The sequence below is a fragment of the Equus asinus genome, chromosome 8, assembly GCF_041296235.1.
Source record: "Equus asinus isolate D_3611 breed Donkey chromosome 8, EquAss-T2T_v2, whole genome shotgun sequence".
NCBI classification, from domain to species: Eukaryota; Metazoa; Chordata; class Mammalia; order Perissodactyla; family Equidae; genus Equus; species Equus asinus.
In genome coordinates, this window is record NC_091797.1 from 82,470,533 (window position 1) to 82,495,853 (window position 25,321).

General features: G+C 41.1%; 1 protein-coding gene across 1 annotated transcript in view; it reads left to right on the forward strand.

The window, feature by feature from the left end:
* The window catches only part of FBXW8 (F-box and WD repeat domain containing 8), a 113,214-nt gene that overhangs the window by 43,418 nt on the left and 44,475 nt on the right, over positions 1-25,321 (forward strand). Inside the window, exon 5 of the mRNA XM_044776430.2 lies at positions 3,258-3,415. Coding sequence (XP_044632365.2) covers positions 3,258-3,415 — 158 coding nt within the window. The remainder of the gene's footprint in view (positions 1-3,257; positions 3,416-25,321) is intronic.

Below are 25,321 nucleotides of genomic sequence, written 5' to 3' on the forward strand. Positions count from 1 at the left end.
GAGGGACGGCCTTCTCGAGGACTTTACTGTCAAGTTGAGGGACATCATTTCTCAGATACAAGGCATAGTAGTTGAGTCAGAGAGGGCTGCATGGAAGAAGAGGGCCTGTGCTAGACCTTGAGGAGTTGCTAGGCTTGGGCTTGGTCAGTGGTTCTCAATCTTGGCTGCACGTTAGGAACATGCCTGGTTCCACCTCCAGAGAGTCAAATTTAATTGATCTGGGGTGTGCTTGGGTATCAGGAGTTTTGAAAGCATCCCAGGTGATTCTAATGTGCAACCAACATTGAGACCCACTGGGCTGGGTCGTGAGGAGGGAGGGCACTCCAGAAAGGTGGGTAACATGAGCCAAGGTTCAGAGACAAGAGTATTTGGGAGCCAGGGAATGACAGGCTTTTCTGGAGGCCAGCTCATGCTAAAGAAGAGAGACAATGAGACTGGGGACAGGGGGAACATGTTTTGGAGGAGGGGGGTTTTCAGTGCTAGGCCTGGTGGTTAAAACTTCACTCAGTAAGGTGTTAAGGCCTAAGTATTTACGGGGTGCTTCCGAAGTATCAAGTGCTATTGTGGTCTGACTGTTCTAGTCGTTGGATTCATAGCTGTGAGCAGGACCTAGCCCATGACCTTAGAGGCTTGTAGGTTCTCAGGGGAGATGAACCGTCAGATAATCACCTCACACAATTGCCACAAGAGAAAAGTCCAGGCTGCTGTCACGGGAGATCATAGGGCACATGGTCTAGTGGAGGATAGGGGAGAACGATTCGTGAAGTCAAGTTTTTTTGAGGGCTTGGCGTGTGCGGGGTTGACTGGAGGTGGCAGAGGCTCTGAAGTAGGCTGTCATGGTGCGGCTGTGAGCTGTGGAGGGACTTAGACCAGGTGGCATCCCTGGGAGTGAGAAGAAGAGACAGGCCTGGCGACCTAGTGGCTCTAGCGGTGTGGGTAGTGGGCAGAGAGGTTGAGGAGCCCTTCGGGTTTGCACCAGTGACCTGGGACTGATGCTGTCGCTGACAAAAATAAGGAATTGAGCAACAGGCTAGGTTGGCAGTGAGCTGCAGCTTTTTGAGGAGAACATGTGTTTCATTTTAGACACGTGGAGTCATAGTGTGAGTGAGACAAGTTCATAGGAGAAAAGACTCGTCAGGAACCTTTTAGATGTGAGCAGAATGCTCATCTCTGTGCGATCTCTGCCCTCCCGCTCTTCTTCCCTCAAATGGAGAGGTCACGTAGTTGTATCACACTGTCGTGTGCTTCAGCAGTTTTTCAGGTTTTGGTTTGTTGTTGCTTTGCCTTGGAACTCATTGTATAAAGGCGCCTTGGGAGGCTGGAGCTCAGGACACTAAAGTCCTCTCTTCTGTACCCCTCTGCTCCCCACTGTGGCCCCTAAGGGGCGCCACAGAGAACCACGTGAAGACGCCTGGTGTGGTTCAATCCACAGGCAATAAAAAACAGAATGACCAAGACTGATGGAGAGGAAATACATTTTCCTTCTTTGTGCACTTCTTTTTCTCAAAGTTTCTTTGTTCTCTGATCTGCTAAATTCCTTCTGTCTGTCTCTCTCTTACCTTCTCTGTATTTCTGAAAGACGTTGCCATTCTCCTCACCTTTCCTTTCTGAAGTGGCTACTTCCTTTCACCTGGAATTTAACCTTAAGAATCTAATCACACACAGAGTCTAGAAATGCAGACATGTTACCTCTGTTTAGTGTCTCTGTGGCTAAGCTAGAGGCCTTACGCCAGGGAACACCCACGTTGTTTTCGGGGTGTCAAGGTGAGCCTGCTGGTTTTGCTGCAGCGGGGTGTGTGTTCCTGTGTAGGCTCCTCGTTAAGAAGGGTGATCTGGAATGCTGCCTGGAGAGCCTGGGAGCCAGCGGCCGTGCTTTGGCTGTGGTGATATCAATATCCGCCCTTGCTCGTGCATCGCCAGGCTTAATGACACTCGCGCAGTGAGCGTTTCTATTTGCTGGAGGATCAGTGGTCAAACAGAGGCTGCCAGTCCAATTTTAGAAAGCATGTATCTCCTCTTTGGCTTTTTACACCACATACACACTCTCCGGTGTCATCTTGTGGGGAGAGAATTGAATCCTCCAACTTAGGGAATTTGTGTGACAGAGTGACCTTTGAATTGTGTAATTATGTCTTTACTGTCATTTAGTAATTTGAGGGAAATACAGCTACATTTAGTAAATGAATCACTCTTGAATTAGTGTTCTTAGTTTCTTTATTAAGAAATCTCACATGAGAAATTGATCTATAACTGCCTCAGAAATATGTCATAGATTTCAGCAATTAAATCTCAGCGGTTATCTTGTTACACTTTGTATTATAATGTGGGATCCAAGAAACCCTGAAAGAACAATGGCTTGGGCCTCAGGAAGACTGTGAACCCCTTAAAATTGTCTGCTGTCTTTGTGTCTGTGTGGGTGCGTCAGGGGCCTCTTAAGGCATTTCTAACACACCTCCCACAGTTGCTGTATGTGTTGGATCAACCCTCTGTAGCAGATGTAAGGAACTTAGCGTAAGTACCTCGATGGCGGGCAGTGCACCCCCTCGTCATCTGGCCATTCCATTATCCTAGGGGCCTCATGTCTGAGCGGTTCTGGCCCTGCCTGGGCTTTGATGGAGAGCATCGTTTGTTGGAGTGGCAGTAGTAATAAGAGAGAGTGAGTGCTCCTGTTTTCTAAGTGGGCAAAACCAGGGAGTGTCATGCATTTCGGCAGGAGCTTTTCATGAGAAGGGGGCATTGTCTGGCTGCTAAAGGCAAGATTTAATTGTTTCAGCAAATCAATTAGTCTTTGGGGACTTTAATCAGTCAAATCTGATGCATGGATGAGGCATTAGAAAGCTTGTGCCTGTAAGACCATTAGTCCTTAGCATTTCTCTCTCTCTCTCATTCGTGTGTAAATACTGTGGCTTCTATACATTCCTGTTAGTGATTCCTTTACTGGGAAAACTTAAGGTAGCAGATTGGTTATAATAGTGTAAAAGGAAAAACAAGGAGATCTTGATACCCAATTTTTTATTCAAATGTTCTCATTTGGAATTGTCACTGTTGTGCTGTGAGAACATGAAACATGTTCACAGCCTTCTGCTGTCTAGTTGACATTTTCTCCTGTGGATGTTACTCATCTGAACGGTGTCGCAGGAGTGCTTCCACACCGACCAAGGCTTATTCCTCTGTTGTTTGAAGGCCCTGCCCATTTTCTCCACCATGGCCCTGCTCTCCATTCCCCGTTTGGAACCAAGTGTCTCTTTCTTTTCCAGATACACATCAGGGGATGTGAGGGTGTGGGACACCCGCACCTGGGACTACATAGCTCCCTTCCTGGAATCGGAGTATGAGGAGGACGAGCCTGGAATGCAGCCATATGTCTCCTTTGTGAGGATAAACAGCTCGCTGGCGGTAGCGGCTTATGAGGATGGTAAGTAACCGCAACCCTCCTCCCTATTAAGGAAAAAAAAAGCATTACAAAAATTAAGCAGCTGTGGCCGGCTCCCCCCGTAATCCCTCCATACATACACGTGGGCACACACAAATGTTCACACACATACACTCACTCTTGCCTTTATGTGAAGAAGTTGGCCAATAACCCTCAATGCATTAGTAGGCATTGGAACACAGCACCCATTAAAACTGATGTTTAATTCCTACTGGAACTGTCGGGCTGGGTTTTAGTGCCAGACACGAGGCTGGCCAAGCCATCTTAAGCAAATAACTTGTTTGGTGTAAAATATTAAATATACTTGGCCTACTTTTCCTTTAGTCTCTGCTCAATCCAAAGGGAACAGTGAAAAGGGGATAGACATAGATAATCTGTTGACAGATTTGGAGATAGAAAGATAAAAGTCAGTGCCTACCTTTTCCTGGCACTTAATTACCATGCAGGATAACCTTTGGGTAATATGTTATCTCTCTGGGCAACTGTGGATATACAAAACTAGGAAAGAATAGTCTAAAATTAGTTTTACGTAAGTAATGAAACATGTGACAGTTTATAGCTAGTCGGAATAATAATTTCGATGGGTATGATATCCTATACTCTCACCTCTCATGCCCCTAACTTCCATTATGTTGTAAAATTTGAATCTCCAAAAGCCTTGTTTCCCCACTTGCCTAGAAGCTGAACCACAGACTGTTGCAGAATGTTAAGTGTCCGTGTCGTGGCACTGTTGCAGGTCTTCAGAGTCACTGTAACATTATCGGCTGGCTCAGAGAGACCAAAGTATAGTAAAGGAGCTAATGGGAGTTTTATATCCATATGCCGTTTAAAAATGGGGCTGAAATCTTATATGTTTCCATTTTATTACTTTAACAACATGAAACCTGTTCTTTGGCTTTGACATTAGTAGATGCCATTGATGGGTTACTTTTTTTTCAGCCTTTAGAAATTCAGCTAAGCTGTGTCTGTGGTATGTAATATTTCATATGTGTTTCTTGAGATGCTGGATGGATAACAGATGAGCAGCTTAGTGTGTTTGCTACTTTCTGAATTATCAATGAGTTTTTTTAAAAACAACTATGCAAAGGTTGCCGTATTTTTAAGTTAGAATCACACAGTTTCAGAATCATATCATCACCTCCCCCTGCCGCACACACGTGCGTGTGCACACACACACGTTTTTCTTCAGATGGGGAAACTGAGGTCCAAGAGGTCAGCTAAGTGGTTTGCTTGAGGCTGGTTGTTAGTCAGTCGTGAATCCAGGTCTGTGATTGCGTCTCCTAGGCCGTGCCGTGGTGGTAGTGCTGTTCATGTGCTACCGGACACAGACGCCGGGAGGAATGTGTGCTTGCTAGCTCACGTCTCGGGCTTTGTGAATTTGGGAATAGAGCTTGAGGCGATGCGCAGGTGTGCTGCTGGTTTTACCTTGTTGCTTAGAATTGTCTCTGTTGCCCTCGTCCCTGTTGTTGCCAGAAATATTGGAGAGCCGTGGAGAGAGGATAGAGAAACTACTTCCTTCAGCAGCTAATTGCCCAAATATATTTTAAATACTTGGTTTTAAAACAAATTCCATAGTTAAAATTCGAACAGAGCAAAAAAATATGAAATGTATAAGAAAACGTATCCAAAAAGAAGTTGAAGCGCTCCTCCCGCTCCCTTGCCTCCGGCCGGCCTCATTTGACGCATGGTCCTACCTACGCTGTGTGTTTCTGCGCCTCGCTGCTTTCACCTCGTGGCTCATCTTGGTCTCTTTCGTATTGGCACTGATAGGGAAACCTTATTCTTTTTCAGCCTGTATAGTATTGCATTATGTGGCTGTATTATAATTTATGTTTTAGGGCCCTTAGTGATGCACATTTGCACTGTTTATTTTTGTTATTAAAAACAATGCAGTAAGCAGTATGCTTGAACAAACACCATGATGGACTCGTGCAAGTATATCCATGGGGTAAATTACTAGTAATTATTGGGTTGGAGGATACAGATGCTTTATGTTTTGATAAACATTACCAAATTGCCCTCCAAAAAGGTTTCACTAGTTGGTAGTCTCACCAAAATGTGTAAGAGTGACTGTTTCCTCCTGCTTGTCTGGTAGGTGGAAATGGTACTTCACTGTTTCTGTTTGCCCTTCTGTATAAGAATACATGAACGTCTTTTTGTTGTGTTATTATTTCTTTTTCTTTCTTTGCACGTTGTTCTTTCCCCATTTTTCTTTGGGTTGTTATATTTTCTGGTTGAAAAGAAATAGCTAAGGAAGTAACCCTTGTCGTAACTATTTCGAGTGTTTTTTGTTTGTCATTTATTCTTCAGTGGACTTTGTTTAGGGTTTATTTTTCTAGATGGTAGTTGTGTGTATATGAGTGCATGATTTTTGAATTCATAAAGGAATGGTTTTATTTTGTAATGTTTTTGACTAGATACATTTTTAGCAATGTAAGATCAAACTAATATAAGCAGTTATACATTGAGAAGTCTTGCTTCTCCCCATTTTTATCCACTCCATTCTAATGGAATCATATATTTTAGTTTCTTCTCTATCCTTGCAGTATTTCTGTATTGCAAACAAGCAAGTATGAATAAGAAGCAAGTTCTTACTCACCCCCACTTTTAAAATTTTTAATTGTTATTTTTTTGGTGAGGAAGATTGGTCCTGAGCTAACATCCGTGCCAGTCTTCCTCTGTTTTGTATGTGGGATGCCACCACAGCATGGCTTGATGAGCAGTGCATAGGTCTGTGCCCGGGATCCGAACCTGCAAACCCTGGGCCACCGCAGTGGAATGTGTAAACTTAACCACTACACTAGTGGGCTGCCTCTCTCCACCCCTTTTTAAACAGAAATAGCATACTACTTTGTATTATTCCACACCTTGGCTTATTTCCCTTAATGACATCTTGAGAGGTTGTCTATGTCAGTGTACAGAGAATGCCCTCCTTTTTCCTACCTGGATAGTATTCCTTTGTGTACATGTACCTTGGTTCATTTACACAGTCTCTGATTTAGGAACAGTTATGTTGTTTTCTGATCTTTTGCTATTACAGTGTTGTAAAGAAAAATCTTAAATGTGATATTTCGTGTGAGTGCAGGAAGGATAGTTTCCTATAAAATGTCTGGGCTGAGGGTAAATGCAAATGGCGTTATGCTGGTTTGCACTCTTAACAGCAGGGTATGAAGGTGTGACCATTTCCTCACAATTTTATCAGCAAAATATGTTTCAAACTTTGATGTATTTGTCAATTTGATAGATAAGAAATGGTATCTATGTGTAGTTTCAATTTACATTTCTTAGTGTTGGAGAGTTTGAAGTTTTTTTTTCATATTTGTACCTGCTACTTATAATTCTTTCTTTTTCATTTGTTACTGCTGTGGTTCATTTTTCGTATTTGAATCTTGATCAATAGAGAGTTCATCCTTGGATAGTATAAGATATAAACCTGAGTCCAGTTGTACGTCACTTAACAACAGGAGTGTGTTCTGAGAAATGCGTCATTAGGCAATTGTGTCCTTGGGGGAACGCCATAAAATATATTTACACAAACCTAGGTGGGCAGCCTACTACACACCTAGGCTGTATGGTTCTGATCTTATGGGATCACCGTCAGATACGCAGTCCGTCGTTGACCAAAATGTTCTTATATGGCATGTGACTGTGTATCTTTTTTCCAGCATCTCTTGTTGGAAAGCACATCTCTACCTCACTGGTTAGAGGTGCTGCCTTTGTAAGTTTTTAGATACGAAATGTTTTTAGTATTTGGATCTGTCCCCGGATGTTGCGTTCTGTCCCAGTTGGACTGTCTAGTTGTTTACATTTACATCATCGTGTTCGTCCTTTTGGGTTTCGTGTCATGCTCAGGGGGATTTCCCCTACTCTGACATTAGTTGAATCTGTGCTGCTTCCATGGCTGCGTCATTTACATTGAAATCTTTGATTTGTCTCAAATTCCTTTTGGTATTGGGATTATTTCTTCGATAGGAGCTTTTGTGTTTTTTGCTCCCTTCTCACTCTGAGCTTGTTTTACCAGCCTGATTGGGGCTGTTACTATTTCTGAGATAAACAGCAACTTCTCGTTTTTCCCCCAGACCTCAGGTGGCGTTGGTTTTGGTCTCACTTCAGTTTAACAGATTGACACTGTGATATTTATACCAACATATTCATGAGTAGCTACTTCTGGGCAAAGACAGATTGAAATAATCAAACGCACATTTTTAGATTGCTCCTTTCCAGGAGCAGAACAGGCACTTCTTAGGCACAACATGGCAAAAAGGAAATTTACCTTGTGTGGTCTGCTGTATAAAATTTGTGACTGCACCCTACAGAAGGGAAGAATAAGAGAATAAAATGAGTTAATGAACTTCAGTTCCCTGGCTATGCCAAAGGGAAGCTCTGTAGCCATTGAGACCCCCTGATGGTCTCCACATCTCCCCAGAAGGAGTCAGATCCAGAGAGGGAAATGCAGACTGCTTTGGGAGACAGAAAGTCATCCCTACATCCTTTTTAGCCTCCTTGCCCTGTAGGAACACTGTCCACCCACCTGGGCTGTTGAGATTTGGCAAGGTGATCCACAGTTGTGATTTTTTGAATTCCAACCCCCTGGCCTCATATTTCTTCTGCCTTGTTTCCGATTGTCAGCACTGGCCGTCCTCCAGTTTGATTTTACCACTAATTGTGTTGCACGTTACCGTACCGAAATGAATCAAATCAAAATGCTTTTCCTGGAGCATTAGATAAAGCAGGCGAAGGTTCTGAGTAATGAGCAGATGCTGCTAATGCAGGGACAGCGGAGACCTTGCCAGGACTCCATCTGCTCCATGCTTGCCTGCCTTTGGCCTCGAGCCACAGCATTAGGGAATGGCAGTGTACTCAAAACCCGCTCCCTGTTTGCAGAGTTTGTCTTGAAAACTCACTCTTTGGTGAGAAATGAGATTACACACTTCTTGGGTGCAAAGAAGTTCTTATTTGTCTCCGTAAGTGGAGAGAGGAGAGACACGACCCTGCGCCTGTTAGCATGTGGAAACCTAGGTGCGACAGCCAACAGTTGTTTTCACGTGGTGCCATCAAGCAAGGCAAAGTGGCTTATCCACTTGTGCAGCACTCGCAGTGCAATTGTCTGAACACACACATGCTCCATTGTCCGGGACTCGCCTACCCTGGGCCGAAGTACCGCTGATTTCTCATTTACTGACACACCGACAATGGACGGGAGCGTGTCTCTCCAAGCTTCTTTGGAGCAGTAAACAGTAGGACCATGTTTGAGTTAGATGGCTCTGGAGCCTTGGTGCTTCTAAAGTCTCCTTTATAATTTTGTGTTTAATAAGAAATCAGTTCTTCAGTAACTTTGCTAATGTCTCGTTTGTATGTTGGTGACATTAGAATCTAATGACATAAGCTTTGAACGTAATATACAGTCTCCTCCCCTCCCCTGATCAAAATCAGAGTTTTAGAAGTGGATTATTAACATACTAAAACGTTGCCTGGGAGATGGCTAGGACAACTGGCTGTGAATTGTGGAGAATTTGGGGGCTTTTTCAAAGCCTTTCTTTTCTGGTCATTTTTCTCTTAAAAGTTTCAATAACCAGTTCTCGCCTGAAGCCTTTGCCTACCGTCAGGTCTAGGAGTCTCATTCAGACACTCAGCGAGCAAAACAAAATGAAACAACTTTCTGACAAAAGCCAAAAAATACCATATGTCTCCTTTTAAAAGACGGGATACATTTATAAATTTAAATAATTTTCTTAACAGTAGGAATGCTCACATTTTAAAGATATTCAGAACGAAATTAGAATTTGAAATGCAGAGTGCTGACCTGGTGGCTCTTTGGTGTTGAGGAGGCATTTCCTTGTGCGTTGAACTTAGTTGACAGCCACCTAGCATGGTCTAGGGTGTTAGATTTTGTTTCATAGACAAGACGGAGACTATGTTTATGTGATGGAGGAAGTTGCTGAATAAAACTGCTTTTTAAAAGGTTTTTTTATTCTTTAGTGAGAGGAGTTTGAAGTTATACTTGTGTGACGCTTACGTATGCTTTGGACTGAGTATACATTACAACTAAACAATAGGGCAGTGTTCCTCAAATGGGAGTCCACCCATATAATCTTGGATGGGAGTCGTGAGATCTCTAGGAAATTTTTTAAATCTGTATATTTTTGTTGTGATCTAAAGAAAAAAGAATCTGGGTCTTTCAGCTTTTTAACTCAACCATGCTGTGGGATCTTAGACTTTGAATTTGCATTTTGTAGTCACAGGCTGTTGGTACCAAGTGGTCACCTACATGCCTTGTAATGCTTTGTTTTTCACACTGAGGAGTCCACAGATGTATTCTTAGAGGTCTGCAAGCTCTCAAATTTAAGAAATACTGGAGAGGGAAGTTCTCCTGCTGTAGGGGGCAAACTAGCAGACGATCAATTTGTAGGATAACTACGAATTTTTGAAGTTACTAGTGAAAATAATTTGAAATGATTTCTCATGCTGAAAAAAGTGCTACATTGAATTTATGATACAAGATTTGGTGTTAATCCTTTGGTTTATTGAGGTGGTTTTACTGAAAACTGATTTTTAATAGGACACAGTATGATGCATGAATTCAAAGTAGCTGTCTTGTCTCGTTACAGTTGAGGTTAAAGATGGAAAGGAGCGGTAAAGAGCACAGGGTGGCTTTGGAGAGATGGTTGAGACTAGAGAAATAAATTGTTCCAGTTCTTAAATATACCTAATGAAAACCTAGTGTGAGTTTGTTTTTTGGAGGAAAATAGAATTTTAAGTCAGAATTTAATTTCATTTTCAATATTTGCAATTTTGGTTGTAGCATTTATTCCATTCTAAACCTTAGGGCTGTGTTAAAGCAGAAATAAATATATTTGTGGGATGTGGTCTTGTTTTAAAAGCAAAATGTACCTGCCTGCCTTTTCAGTTAAAACGCCATTAGGCAAGCCAATGCAGTAGGAAGGGAGCCCAGTGGGGTTAGAGACAGGTGGAGGAGGGAGTCTGAGTGGAGCAGTGGGCCTGGTGGGTTTGGGAGGTTGGCTACATACAGGAGATTGAGTAGGTAAGTATACTGAAGATAATGGTAGGCAGTTTTCTCATTATTGGGGAAGGGAGGTGCACATATGGAAGAGGGATAGCCAGAATTGAACTCTGTGGGGCCGGACTGGAAGAAGAGGCGTTGACATGGAATTCCTGGTTTTCAACATAGATAGAAAAGTAAATAGAGATGTATGTGTGTTGATATGCATATACGTTCATGTATGTCCTAGCTTTGTTTGCTGAGAAGGTGTAGAAGCAGGAACAGCATGGCAGCAATGAGCACACCTAGTGCTCAGATCTTGGAAGTATCACTCTCCACTAAAAGGAGCCAGGCCTGCTTGGAGAAATGGCTGACTCCAGGGCTGGGGCAGGGAGAACCTCCAAATATGTGGAAATTAAACAACACACTTCTAAATAATCCATGAGTCAAAGAAGAAATCACAAAAGAAATTAGGAACTATTTTGAACTAAATGAAAATGAAAAACAGTACAGTCATACGTCACTTAAAAACAGGGATACCTTCTGAGAAATGAGTTGTTAGGTGATTTTTTTTGTGCACACATCATAGAGTGTCACAAACCTGGATAGTATAGCCTACTGTACACCTAGGCTGTATGATACTGATCTTACGGGACCACCGTTGTGTATGCCATCCGTCATTAACTGAAACGTCATTATGTGGTGCGTGAGTGTATCAGAATGTACGGGATGTAGCTAAAGCGGTGCTTGGAGGGAAACTTACAGCGTTAAGTGCTTACATTAGAAAAGAGAGAGTCTCAAGTCAACAATAGAACTTTTCATCTTAAGAAACTAGAAAAAGAAGAGAAAATTTTAAAAGATGGAACGAATAAGTAACCAAGTTAAGAGCAGAAATCAATGAAATAGAAGAGAGAAAAACAATACAGGAAAATCAGTGAAACAGAAAACTGGTTCCTTTACAAAAATCGTTGAGGAAAAAACCGGAAAAGAAATAAATTACCAACACAGGAGTGTAAGAGGGGACATCATTACATATCTTACAGATGTTACAAAGACTATAATGAAATATATGAACAACTTTATTCCAGTAAATTCATCCAGTTAGATGAAATGGATAAATTGATTTTTTGAGAGGCACAAACTACCAAAGTTCACTTAAGAAGAGCTAGAAAACAAGTAGCTCTATTTCCATTAGAGAGGTTGAATTTGTATTTTAAAAGTTTCTCATAAAGAAAAGTGCCAGCCCAGTGACTTTGCTGGTGAGTTCTACCAAACATTTAAGGAAGAAATAATCCTAATCCTATACACTTGCATAAAATAGACTAGGAGGAATACTTGTCAACTGATGAGGCCAGCGTTACTCTGATGCCAAGACCACATACAGAGTAAAAAGAATAACTAGTACATGGAAAAAGTAAACTGCAGATTGACATTCCTGATGGACACACATGTAAAAATCCTTGACAGAATATTGTAAAGTTGAATCCTGCCATACATGAAAAAGGTAATGCATCATTACCAGTTAGGATTTGTCTCAGGAATTTAAGGTTGGTTTAACATTTGAAAATCAGTCAATATAATCCATCCTATTAACAGACTATAAAAGAAAAACCATATGTTCATCTCACTGCAACAGAAAAAAAAATTTGACAAAAACGAGTTTGTATTTACGATAAAAACTCTTAGCTAGTGTCATAGAAGGGAGCTTTCTCCATCTGCTTAAAAGCGTCTATGAAAAGCCTACAGCTGACTTCATACTCAATGGTAAAAGACAATGCTTTCCTCTTAAAATGGGGAGAAGGCAGGGATGTCCACTTTCACCGCTATTATTCACCACCGTAATGGAGGTCCTACTTAGTGCAGTAAGTCAAGAAAAAGAAATGAAAGACACAGATAGGAAAGCAAGAAGCAAGGTTGTCTATGGATCAATTATCTGTGAATAAAATTCTAAGCACTCAATGAAAACGTTACTGGGAACTAATAAATATCTTTAGTAGTGTCACTGGATATGAGGTCAATATGCAAAAATCAACTGTATGTCTTCAAGTTAGCAGCAAACAATTGGAAATTCATGTTGCATCAAACATATAAGATAGTTGGAGATTAATTAGCGAAATATGTCTAAGACCTATATGCTGAAGACTATAAAAAATTGCTGTGAGAAATTAAGGAAAGCCCAAATAAGTGGAGAGAGTTATCATGTTCATGGACTGGAAGATTGAATGCTTTGAAGATGTCAGCTCTCCCCTGATTGGGCTGGAGATTCAATCTAATCCCAGTCAAAATCCCTGTAGTCTTTTTTGGGTAGAAATTGATAAGCTGATTCTAAAATTTAAAAATCTAAAAAAAATGCATGGGGCCAAGAATAGTCAAGAACGATCTTGAAAAAGAAGTACAAACTTGGAGGACTTCCCTACCTGATTTCAAGATTTACTGTGAAACGACACTAGTCAAGAGTGTGATGCTGGTGTGAGTAAGGATAGACCTATAGATCAACGGAACAGGCTGCAGCCCAGGAAAAAGACCCACCTACTGGCTTTCTACAAAGGTGCCAAGGTAATTCAGGGAAGAAATGATAATCTTTTCAACAAATCACGTTGAAACGTGGATATCTAGATGCCTTCTCCTCCTTGCTCATAAGCCTCTATTCTTACTTCATGTCATGTACAAGTTAACTGAAAATGGATCATGGACCTAAATGTAAAACTTCTGGATGGAAACAAAGAAGAAAATCTTTGTGGTCTTGGGTTAGGCAAAGATTTCTTAGGCCACGAAAAATGCATATTATAAAAGACAAATGATGAGCTAGACTTCATCAAAATTAAAAACTTTTGCTCATTAAAGATTCCATTAAGGGGCTGGCCCCGTGGCCGAGTGGTTAAGTTTGCGCGCTCCGCTGCAGGCGGCCCAGTGTTTCGTCGGTTCGAATCCTGGGCGCGGACATGGCACTGCTCGTCAGACCACGCTGAGGCAGCGTCCCACATGCCACAACTAGAGGAACCCACAACGAAGAATACACAACTATGTACCGGGGGGCTTTGGGGAGAAAAAGGAAAAAATAAAATCTTTAAAAAAAAAAAATAATAAAAAAAAAAAAGATTCCATTAAGAAAATGAGAAGGCAAGCCATAGACTGGCAGAAAATATTTGCAAAATGTATGTCTGATACATGACATGCGTCCAGAATATATAAAGAACTTTTACAATTCAAATATAAGAAGACAAGCAGTTAAAAATGGCAAAAGGTTTGACTAGACCTTCACCAAAGAAGATATACAAGTGGACAGCGAACACATGGAAAGAGGCTGAACATCATAGTCATTGGGGAAGTGAATTAAAACCATTATGAGATACCATTACATACCTGCTAGAATGGCTTAAAAAGGCTGATATTACCAAGTGTTGGTGAGACTGTGAAGCAGTCTGTAATCCTGTCCCTTGCTGAGGGGAATGCAAACGGTACAGCCACTTTGGAAAACAGTTTGGCAGTTTGTTATGAAATTAAACACAAACTCACCAAATGACCCAGCAGTCCCACTCGTATGTATCTATCCAAGAGAATGAAAACATATGTTTGCATGAAAACTTGTACTGGAATATTTATAGTATTTTATTCATGATAGCTCCAAACTGGAAGCAACCCAGATATGTATCAGCTGATGAATGAATAAATATAGTGTTGTATATCTATGCAATGAGACATTGCACATCAGTAAAAATGAACAAACTGCCGACACACGCAACAACATAGATTGCAACAGCATGTGCTAAGTCAAAAGAACCCAGATGCAAAAAGAGTACGTACTACGTAATTCCACTACCTAAGTCCTTCTAGAAGAAGCAAACTATAATGACAGAAAGCAGGTGAGCAGTTGGCAGGACCGGGGAAGGGGACTGACTGAAAGGGGTGTGAGGGAACTTTGTGGGGATGGTAATGTTTTGTATTTTGATTGTGGTGGTGGTTACAGGACTGTGTATATTTGTCGGTTTCCATCAAATTGTACACTTGAAGTTGATGAATTTTTTTTGCCTATAGATTGTACGTCAATAAAACATTTTTTGAAAAGGCAGACAATACCTTTTTAATACTTTTTGCAGGGTAATCAGTGCTACTCTTGCAAAGTTAATTTCTTTTTACTTTTTATTTTTTGCTCAACAGGAAAGGACAGTGTCTCAGAGATGTTTTAGGTTAGAAGGACAAGAATGCTTTCTTGCTCAGTTCTATATTAGAATAGATGGTCAAGAGCAGAGAATTCTTCTGGAGGCTCATAGCCACCGAAACACATTTAGTGATATGTTTGCTTCTGAATTTTTAATTCTATAATAATCTTTCATGAATAAATCTGGACCTGTTTCCAAAGGGATCCAAAGAAGTGGTTATTGCATATATGGGATCATGGTGGCAGCAGGCTTGGCCAGAAATAGTGTCCATATATGCTCTGAATTGTTCCTCTTTCCTTGCTTTGAATTCTGCTCCCAAACAGGACTTAAAAACTAGGGTTGTGCAGTGTTACGTAAAGGATTTCCTGCATGAGCACTCTCCTCGACCTTCTGCTCCAAGGCCGTGGAAGGCTCTTCTGCAGATTTTAATGTTACATAAAGGATTTCCTGCATGAGCGCTCTCCTCACACTTCTGCTCCAAGGCCGTGGAAGGCTCTTCTGCAGATTTGTAACTGCTTCACTTATGACCGTTGAGACAAAGACCTGGACTTGCTTACTCTAATTTCTAAGAGTTACAAGAATATATTGTGCCACGCTAGTAACACTGAGTACAGCTAGTGCCCAGATTTTGGTTTCTAAATATCATTAATTCTTCAATAAAAGCAACAGTGCTAGGGCAGGTAAATGCAAGATGAGTCTGGAACTTCTCATGGAGTCAGAAAGTAAGGATGTTCCAAAAAAAAAAAAAAAGATACAGGTGAGCAGGGGGTTCTATTTATAGGACAATGGAAGCAACCTGGAGTTCCCAACAGCCAAATCAGGGACAATTTGAACAAGAAAATATGACAGTAATAGATTATAACCTATAGAATAAAGTAAATATCCATGAGTCCATACTGATGTAAATATATAGTTAAATAAATAAAGAAAGGAGAATGGGCAGCTCTTCCTTACAGTAGCATTTCAGTTAACATGTGGAGAAGGGATGATGAAGGTAGAAAATCAACATTTGGCAGGTACCACAATAACAATTGTTGCAGGCAAGAATCATCAGTGGATGCTAAAATTAGTATAATAAGAAACAAGATATTTGCATAGTCTCAAATTACCTTTGCACAAGAGAAAAATAGTAACTTTCTAGTGGAGAACCTGACGATGCCACCTTAACCAAGTCCTGAGAGTTGTCACTACCAGTAATGCAGACCTTCTCGTGGGCCTCCTGATGCCATACCCTGGAAAAGCACAGCGTTATTTCCTGTGCTGTTTTTTGCCAAAAATGCGTAACCTGATTTAAACATGAATAAACATCAGACAACCGAGAGACCTACAGGATAAACGTGCAGTATTGTTCAAGTGTCAAGGGCATGGAAGACAAAGAAAGACTGAGGAATTGTCTCAGATTGGGGTACAGGAAGAAGATATGACAATTGAACGCAATGTGGAATTTTGGGTGGGACTCTGCACCAGGAAAAGGACGTGGGTGGGACAGTTGGTGAAATTCGACTAAGATCTATAGATTAAACATATTGTATCAATGTTAATTTCCTGGCTTTGATCATGCGGCTATGGTTATGTAATATATTAACATTCAGGGAAGCTGGGTGAAGGGTATACTGTAACTTTGTATAATTTTGGCAACTTTTTTGTAAGTCGGAAATATTTCAAAATAGAAAAAAGAATATGTTAGATTATTAAACAAGGTTAGATTTTTTTCCCTCACAGCAATTTAATGCCGTGCTTTTGTATGTTAAATGTTTACTCGGAAAATAATGTGCCGGTCCCTTTTCTGCTTTCTGGCTGAATTCTGGGCCTGAGATTAGATGAGGTTAGAGTCTGTGTTCTTCTGGTGGCGGTTATACAATTAGGGATTCTCAGCACTGTTTGTCTATCTTGCCATTTATCTTTGAGCTATTCTCTGCCCCCTGCGCCCCTCCCCCCTTTTCAGCTCTCGATGGTATCTAATCTATGGTATTTTGTTCCCAAAGAATACTTTTTTTTTGGTGAGGAAGATTGGCGCTGAGCTAAGATCTGTTGCCAATCTTCCTCTTTACTTTTTCTCCCCAAAGCCCCAGTACGTAGTTGTGTATCCTAGTTGTAAGTCCTTGTAGTTCTTCCATGTGGGACGCCGCCACAGCATGGCTTGATGAGTGGTATGTAGGTCTGCGCCCAGGATCTGAACTGGTGAACCCTGGGCCACTGAAGGAGAGCGTGTGAACTTAACCACTATACCACCGGGCTGGCCCCCCAAAGAATACTTTTTAAAGAATGAAAAGCCGTTTTCTTTTAGAAATATGCCAGAAGTTACGTTTTTTGCCACTACTTAAAACTTATGATAAACAGTTTTTGTCAGTTTTATATATAAAATGTGAAAGAGAGACCTAGTTTTTCAAAATTATTTTGGGGGTAAATAAAGTCTGAAGACCGTCGATCTTAAAGGCAGATGGGTCTGTGGGTCTGGAGTTCAGGGGAGAAATCTGTATTGGGCTGTTGTGCTCCTCCTCTGAGGGAACACGAGGGAGAGGCAGGGGCCCCAGCCCAGCGTGCTGGGAGATGGCGTGTGAAGCTGAGTGCCAGAGAGAGATGTTAGACTGTCTGTGGTTTCCATTTTCCCCTTGTCATTTGCTATCAGGTGACTCACAACTGACAGCAGTTTTGCCATAATCTAAATCTTTATGTATGGTTCTTTTCCTGTTTTTGTTTGAGCCTTTTAATACTTTCATTGAAAGGGAATTAATTGATAGTATGGTTTCAAGCTCTTTTGAAGATTTGGAATGGGATTTCTAAAAGCTGCAAGATGTCATCACTGGAATTTTCCTTGTAAATCTGTTCTGAGAAGTCACTTTGCAGTGTAGCTACTGAAAACATTTGTAAAACACAAGTTAATATCTTTACTTTTGTTGGTGATAGCCTTTCAAATTTTAAAAGATCATTCTATTATGGGAAATTCAAAATACACAAAATTGGAGAGAATAGTATGGTGAACCCCCATAAACCCATTACTCAGCTTCAGTAGTTACCACATTATTTTAAATTACGCATGTTTCTAAATATTATATAGTTGTGTCACTGAACATATGAATGGAACTATTTTTGAAGATAGACATTTTCCTTTCAACAATAAACAGTATATTTAAAAAGAGGAAGAAAAAGAAGTCTAAGACTCACTGAATGCCAGCCCTGGCCCAGGCCCTGCACCCGTCTGTTCCCTACTGGTCTGATCCAGGGGAAGTGGTGGCGATGTGATGGACACCTTTGGAGTTTAATTCACCTTAACCCATCGAAGGGTCAGAAGTAGAGTTTGAGTTTTTAATTTAATTTTGTACATCAGAGTTAAATATTGATTGTAAAATCATGCAGATTATGATTGGAATAAATAATAAAAATATCCCATCACTAATATCTATAAAGATGTATATACAAATTATAATAAATTGTTTGAGAAAGTATTTCATGTAGAAAAAATAGTACCAAAGGATATATAGTAGAAAGTAAGTACTCTTGCTCTACCTACCACCACCTGGTTCCCTGATTCCCCAGTAACCCAGTCTCTTCTCTAGAGGCATCTCGTACTCCGGTGTCTGACAAACTCTTCCAGATAGATTTTATGTTGTGTTTATGTCACTCACTTATATTGTAGGAAAAAATTGGCTGGAGTCACTGGCTGCCTGCACAGTGCCGTCTCTTTCGCATTATCTGCTTTCTTGGCACTTTCACTTGTGGAAGAGCTGAGCCGAGTTCTTTGGCTTCTGAACATCAGTCTGTTTTTCCTTTAACTTTGCTAACTGTAAATTCTTCTATTTAGTCACATTTTCATAGTCTACAATATATTATTTGCCTTCTTTTCAATTTACTGTCTCTTCATTTTTTATTCTTCTTTTTACAGTGTTCTTCTGCTTTGAACTTGAGGGCACTGAGCACGTTCATCTTTCCTTCTTGACTCAGTTTCTGCTTTGTGATCTCGTGTCTGGTTGCTGCTTTGCTTGTACCCTGAGCAGTCACTTCATTGGTCCACAAGCCCATTCAGATTTTCTTACTTGTCAATCTAAAATGCTGCTTCCAGAGTGCTTTGTATTTATTGTTATTCTGCTGTAAGCAAGAGTTGGGCTTTAGAGCTGTGTTCAGCTGGAATGTTGAGGACGACATGCACAGTCAATGCAGCATCCAGGTGAAGAATGAATTTCATTCAGCTTCTTTCTTTTTCAAGACCCTCCATGATTTAGCCGATTTGTGACCTTTGTTTGCACTGATGCTAATCTTCCACTGGCCACTTCTGCCGTGAAAGCAAAACTTCTTTTGTCCTTTCAGACTTTATGCCGCCTTTACATCCTGGCCTGCATTTCACAGTGATAGTGTGTGCGCTTGATGAATGAAGAGGTACGTGTGAATGCTATGGGTATATCTTAAATTTTTATTAAAATGCTTTTTCTCGTTGCAGAATTTCTTTTGACTCCTGCTTAATTTCTTATAGGCGAGTGTTTATTTACATGGTGGAAATTGAGATTTCCAGCTCTCTTTATAAATAGCTAGCTTCATTCAGCGTCTCTGAACTAAAGTTAATTGATCCTGTCTACTTAACTCTATGAAGCTGAGCCCAAGCCTCAGGTGTTCATGTGCAAGCTCAAGAGGATTGGAGCTCATGGCTGAAAGAAGTTCTAATCTAGAAAGCACTGAAGGCCACAAGGCAAACCGTAGTTCAAGAGGTGACCAGTCTATGACTTTCTAAACTCGTAACCTATTTGAAATTTTATGGTGCCTGAAAAAGATCAAAGGGGAGGGGCAATGCCAATTGTATTTTTTTCCAAAACCAGTTCAGCAGTTATTTACCTTTCAAGCAATTAACATAATTACCATTATGCTAAAAAGTAATTTTGGAAAGTTCAGCCCTGAGCTCTTATGACTCCACCGGGACAGTTTTAGTTGGGACTTATCTTTTTGATGGAAGCCTAATTGCAATTTTGGCTTTGTGCACACAAACAGAAGCAGCTAATTGTTTAGGCAAATAGCAGATTAATTTAAATATGCATCCCTAATAAAACAAAAGTGGTATCCATTATGGTCCTTGTTCCCATGACGAGGAATATAAATATTCTGTGCAAGTACCATTAGGCGGAGGTCTTAAGGATTGTCGACATTATTTCACAGTGGTAGCACTTTCCTGATATCAAGTAATCTTTACAAAAGCTAACATAAATCAGTTTAAACTCATTTAGATCCCATTTCCACTATGTGCAGTTTCATTACCAAACTCTGGCTGGCCTCCTTTGGGAGGGGGAGGGGTGTGCTGCAAACTGGCATGGGTGCCCATCCACAGCTGCTGAGCGGCCTTTATGTCTCCTCGAAAGACTGGCCGTCGTTACTCATGTCATCATTCACGACTGTTCCTAGTCTAGGGTGAACTCGGAGTTCCTTCAGCCCTGCTGCTGCTTGTCAAGGTGGAGGGTCTTGAGCCCAGAGAGCAGGTGGGACTGCTAAGCCCTACTCTTGTCTACTTTATTGGGCTGATGGCCCTCACTCATTGTATTCTTTCAGATTTTTCAAGAGACCCTTTTTCTTCTTTTGTCCGCATCCTTTTCATATTTCTCATGAATGAAGCAGTGTCGTTGTCATCCCAGCACTAGCTCAGAATTAAACATCTTTTATCCAGCTCTTGAGATTTTAGCAGGTAGAAAGGCAGACACCTGTCCTTTCCGTTTTCTCCGTGTGGGGCAAATGGAAGTCCTGAAGCTCCGGCTCTCGGGGATTAGACCTGGTTCAGGGGGAGATGGCAACGAGCTGCTGTAGTCGCTGCTCAGAAACTGCACAGAACCTCCCTTCGCACTTGCTGAGAAGTTTTCTCTTGTTCTGCCTTGGCCTAACGTGCAGGAGAAGTGCAGTAGAGACTTTCGGGGTGTTTCCTTGCTCTGAGGTCCCTCCTCAGCACCTCTAGAGGTGGGCATGTTCATAGAATTTGAATAGTCTTTTGGCTTCGGCTAGTTAAACAAAGATGGGGGCCCCAGGCCCTGGGGCAGCTGACTGATGGACTGGGATGAGCCTGTTGGACCTCAGAATTTCAGTGTCAGTTGTGTGCTTGGAGTAGGAGCCCTCGTGGAATGGGGAAGGCAGAAAGCTGGTTTGTGGAGAGAGAAGCAGAGACAAAATCTGTGGTGCAAGAGGTACACTGTCTTGGTTCCGAATGTTTTTAGGTCCTAGTTCTGATCCCTTATAATCTCCAGCTATGTTTCCTGCCCTTGCGTTCTGTCAAATAGCTCTGTTCCTTTCCAGTCAGTTAACATTTGTATTTAGGCCAGTATCAGTGGATGTCTGTTTCTTACACAAATGTTCCCTTGCTAAAACCTAAGACAAGCATTCAGCAAACCTTTATTGATGTTCAGCCACATTCAGTACTCTGAATTCACTACTGTAGGGAATGTAACAGAAAAAGGGCACAATTCTGCCGCTTCCTAAGTCCACACAATATCAGGAGCCAAAGCCATGTTGTTGCGGCATCTGCAATATGATAAAACTTGGCCTTTCAAGTGAATGTACATCAGATTTTAAAAACCCTCCCCTTTGGAGAAGTGAATTTATTTGGCTCTGACAGGCGCTGACTACTACTTCCTTAATGTTGTGCGTTGGGTGTGGACCCAGTTCAACTTGAAATGTCTGGAAAACTTGCTGCTCCTTTTTTGCCATCTTAAAATAGTGTGACAACATGACAAAAAGTTAAGCTCATCCATTGTCCCATTGCACTTGGTATATATCTCTCTGTTATATTTTAGTTATTAGATGTCTATGTTTCTTTCCATTGTGAGTTTTGTGAGAATAAGGGTCATATCCTTACTATGTGCCCCCCAAATGAGATGCTTGGTAGATGCCACTAGAAAGTCAGCTCCATGCAGTCCGGGGCTTTTTTTATTTTGTCTTCTTGACTGCAGTTTCCCTAGTACCTAGAATGGTGGCTGGCCCAAAGCAGGGGCTCAATAAATACTTGTTGATTGTATTGTTGCATTGATTCCTTTTTGGCTAAATATTGGTTAACATGGATGATAATCTGCTGCAGTATTATAAAACATTCTTATAATTCAAGCATTCACTGTTGGAGTCCCTGCAGTTTTGAGGTTGTGAAAGTAGCTGTGATATAACTGTATTAATTAATAAATTGATCGTGTGTAAAATTAGCTTTCACTCAAACATCCCTTCTGGTAGCTGGTTATCTGTTCCTGATCACCTTACCCATGTGTTTTTGGGTCAAATATCCAAGAGGACAGTTGCAAAGTGAAATTGCAAATCTTGCAAAAACTGCACGATTTAGTAATGTTAAAAGTGATATTCGAAGAGCAGTAGAAGAGGTAATTACATGGATAAATAAAAATGGCTCTTTTTCTTATTATTTAAGTCTCTTTAAAAGATAATTGCCTGCTTATGCAAAAATACTAACAATGTATGTGGAATTTATAACATATGTGGAAATAATAAGTATGACAACAATAGTACAGAGGCTGAGAAGGGAGGAAGTGGAAGTGTGCTGCTGTGAAGTTCTTACTCTGTGTGTGAAGTGGTATATATTATTGCTCGGAGGCAGACTACAGTATCTTACAGGTGTGTGTTAAAATCCTAAAGCAACCATAAAATAACACAACAAAGAGTTTTGGCTAATAAGCCAACAAAGGAATTAAAATGGCATAAACACATACTCAATCCAAAAGAAGGCAGAAAAAGAGGGAAAAAAGGAGCAAAGAACAAATGGGACAAATAGAAAACAAACAGCAAAAGGCTAGATTCAACCCATCCTCACCAGTAATCACGTTAAAGATAAATGGTCTAAACACTCCACTTAAAGGCAAGACCAACTATACGCTGTCTACAAGAAGCCCACTTAGATATAAAGGCACGAGACAAAGTGAAAGGACAGAAACACGTCTATATGCCATGCGAAAACTAATCAAAAGAAAGCTGGAGTGGCTATATCAGTATCAAACAAAGCGGATTTCAGAGCAAAGAATGTAAACGGGTAAAGAGGGACATTTCGTCTAAGAACGGGTCAATTCATCAAGAGGACATAATCTTACATGTTTGTGCACCTAAAAATGATCTTGGAGGACTGTGGAAATGATAGTGGCACCACTGACAAGTGAGGATTTGACCAAGTTATATACTTAATAGTTGAAGTGGAGACAATTGACAAAGATCGGGACACAACAGGCATTCAGAAGAGCAGGATGTGGCCATTAAATTGATGGAACCCTGGAATACATTTTCCAGAAAGACCCTACTTAGGACAGCTCTGTGGAACTCAACCTTGTAGTGAAGGGTATTTTATTGCATACCATTCTGTTGGAAAAATGATGCCAACAAAACCAATACTTGATTAACAATGAAAAATGTGTTTATAGATAAACTCCATGTGTGCTTTGAATGAGCTGTGGGTGAATAACTTCCACACTTGGCAGAGCACAGGCTGAGCCTACATCACTTACTCATCGAGCTCGTAGTTATTTTATGCACTTGTAAACGCAGCCACTCATCCTGCACTTTTCCAGCTCAATTCCAGCCCAGCTTCGGACCAGCTGTTTAACGACTTGGAGCTTCTGTTTCTTCCCTTTTGTGAAGTGAGGAGAGTGCTGCCCCTCCCAAGGTGGAAGTGAGCGCTCAAGGAGAGGAGACAAAGGATGAGTGTCTAGACACTTGAAAGCTCTATGCAAATAGCGATTTTTATTTTTCTTCACTGTCTATCGTGATGCCTCCAAGCACATGCAGACAAATGCAATGCAGGACTCTGTGAAGGAGGCACATCTTGGAGTGTGCCTATCTGCTATTTAATGTGTGGAGCCGTTGGCATTCTCTGCAGCATATCAGTGTCTTCTGAGTCAGAATGGAAAGAATTTGCCAAAGTAGCCGCCAGGGGAATGTGTTGTGAAGACTTCTCTGATCTGCTTATCCCCCCAAGTTTATCATAATTCCTAGAAAAGTACACTGTGTTTTACATTTGAAGCAACATTTAGCTTGAAGAAGGCTCTGCTTTTGTTTGTAATCACCTACTTAGCCTACTGACAGTTTGAAAGTCTTGCAAAGCAGCCCAAATGTATTATTTTCTTCTGACTCTCTGTATTTATTTAGTGCTGAATGATACTTTATAGTAAGATCTTAAGTTCGAAGCATTTACTGTTTAAAGGCAAAGTACAAGGTAAGAGGAAAGAAAGATGGGAGGATGAATTGCAAAGAGAAGAGAAGTGAAAAGCTTTATCTGTTTTAGGTCATAGGAAGTTATAGGAAGTAGAACTGGATTTGCGGATGAGCAATAGAGAGGAAACTGGCATTGTTAATAGATTAAATATGCTTTATAAGACGGCAGGCACTATAGAATACATGTAAAAAAGGTAAGAATGATAGGTCTGTCTCCAGCATTTTGTAGGGTTTGTCTCCTTTCATCCTCCCAACAGGCCTGTGCAGTAGGTGAGGGTATCTTCAGTTTTTCGGAGGAGGGCACGGGCTCACAGCTCTAACTGACCTGCCCGAGACCTTCATCTAGCGAGTGCTGGAGCTGGATTTGAACTCTTGTAGCCACAGACTGTGTTATCTCCACAGAATTATTTCTCAGTGGATTTTGAAAAATAAAATCAGGTGGAAATTGGACTGGGACATTATCCAATGTGATGCAGAAAGTAACTATTTTCTTGGATGAATCTTTGAGGGGAAGGAAGTGGCTTAGTGGATGGGAACAATAGAAAGAAATTATTTGGTGAGAAGAGAATAAGGAGTATTGCAAATTCAGGAAAGTTTATATTTCTGATAGAAAAGTTTAAGCTCCCAAACTTAACTGTTCTCAAACTTGAGTGTACATCCCCAGAGTGTCTGTTGCCTGAGAATCTGCATTTCTAACAAGCCCCTCGTGATGCTGATGCTGCTGATCCAGAGGACTGCACTTGGAGATGAGTGCTGTAGACAATTCCAGAAAGGTTGAGACACGGCCAGTGTGTGTCAGAGGAATTCATCTGGGTAGCAGTATTCAAGGGGCTGGGGAGAAGAGTGTATGATAAAATCAGTTTTTAACAATCATTGGATGGTCTAGCTCGTGTTTTAGAGCTGTGCAAAATGAAGTGTCACTGCCAGTGGGGGCCAGAAGAGGGTGGTGGTGAGGAAGGTATAAAATACATGTAAGAACCAATTAGAGTTGGTTAATGGCTGTTTTCAGGTACTGCTAGTGTCTAGAACAGTGCCTGGCATGAGTGGACAAATAGAAGAATGAATTAAGAACTCCCTGTGTTTAAACCACTCAGCAACCACCCATTCTTCTTAGGTCTCTCACAAAAGCATTTTTAAAAAATTTATTTTTTTTGGTAAAATTTCAGAGAATACAAGGGGATATACAGTAAGTGTCCCTCTTTTTTTTTTTTTTTTTTTTTGAGGAAGATTAACCCTGAGCTAACATCTGCCACCAATCCTCCTCTTTTTGCTGAGGAAGACTGGCCCTGAGCTAACATCTGTGCCCATCTTCCTCTACTTGATACGTGGGACACCTACCACAGCATGGCTTGCCAAGTGGTGCCATGTCCACACCCGGGATCCGAACCAGCAAGCCCTGGGCCGCCAAAGCAGAACGTGCGGCCTTAACTGCTGCGCCACTGGGCTGGCCCCTTTCCCTCCTACTTTTATTCCTTTTCCCTGGTTTCTTTCCTTAGGGGTCAGTCCTTGTTAACAGTGTCTTGTGTGTCCTTCTGCAGTAGTCTGTGTATATACATTTTTTTAAAA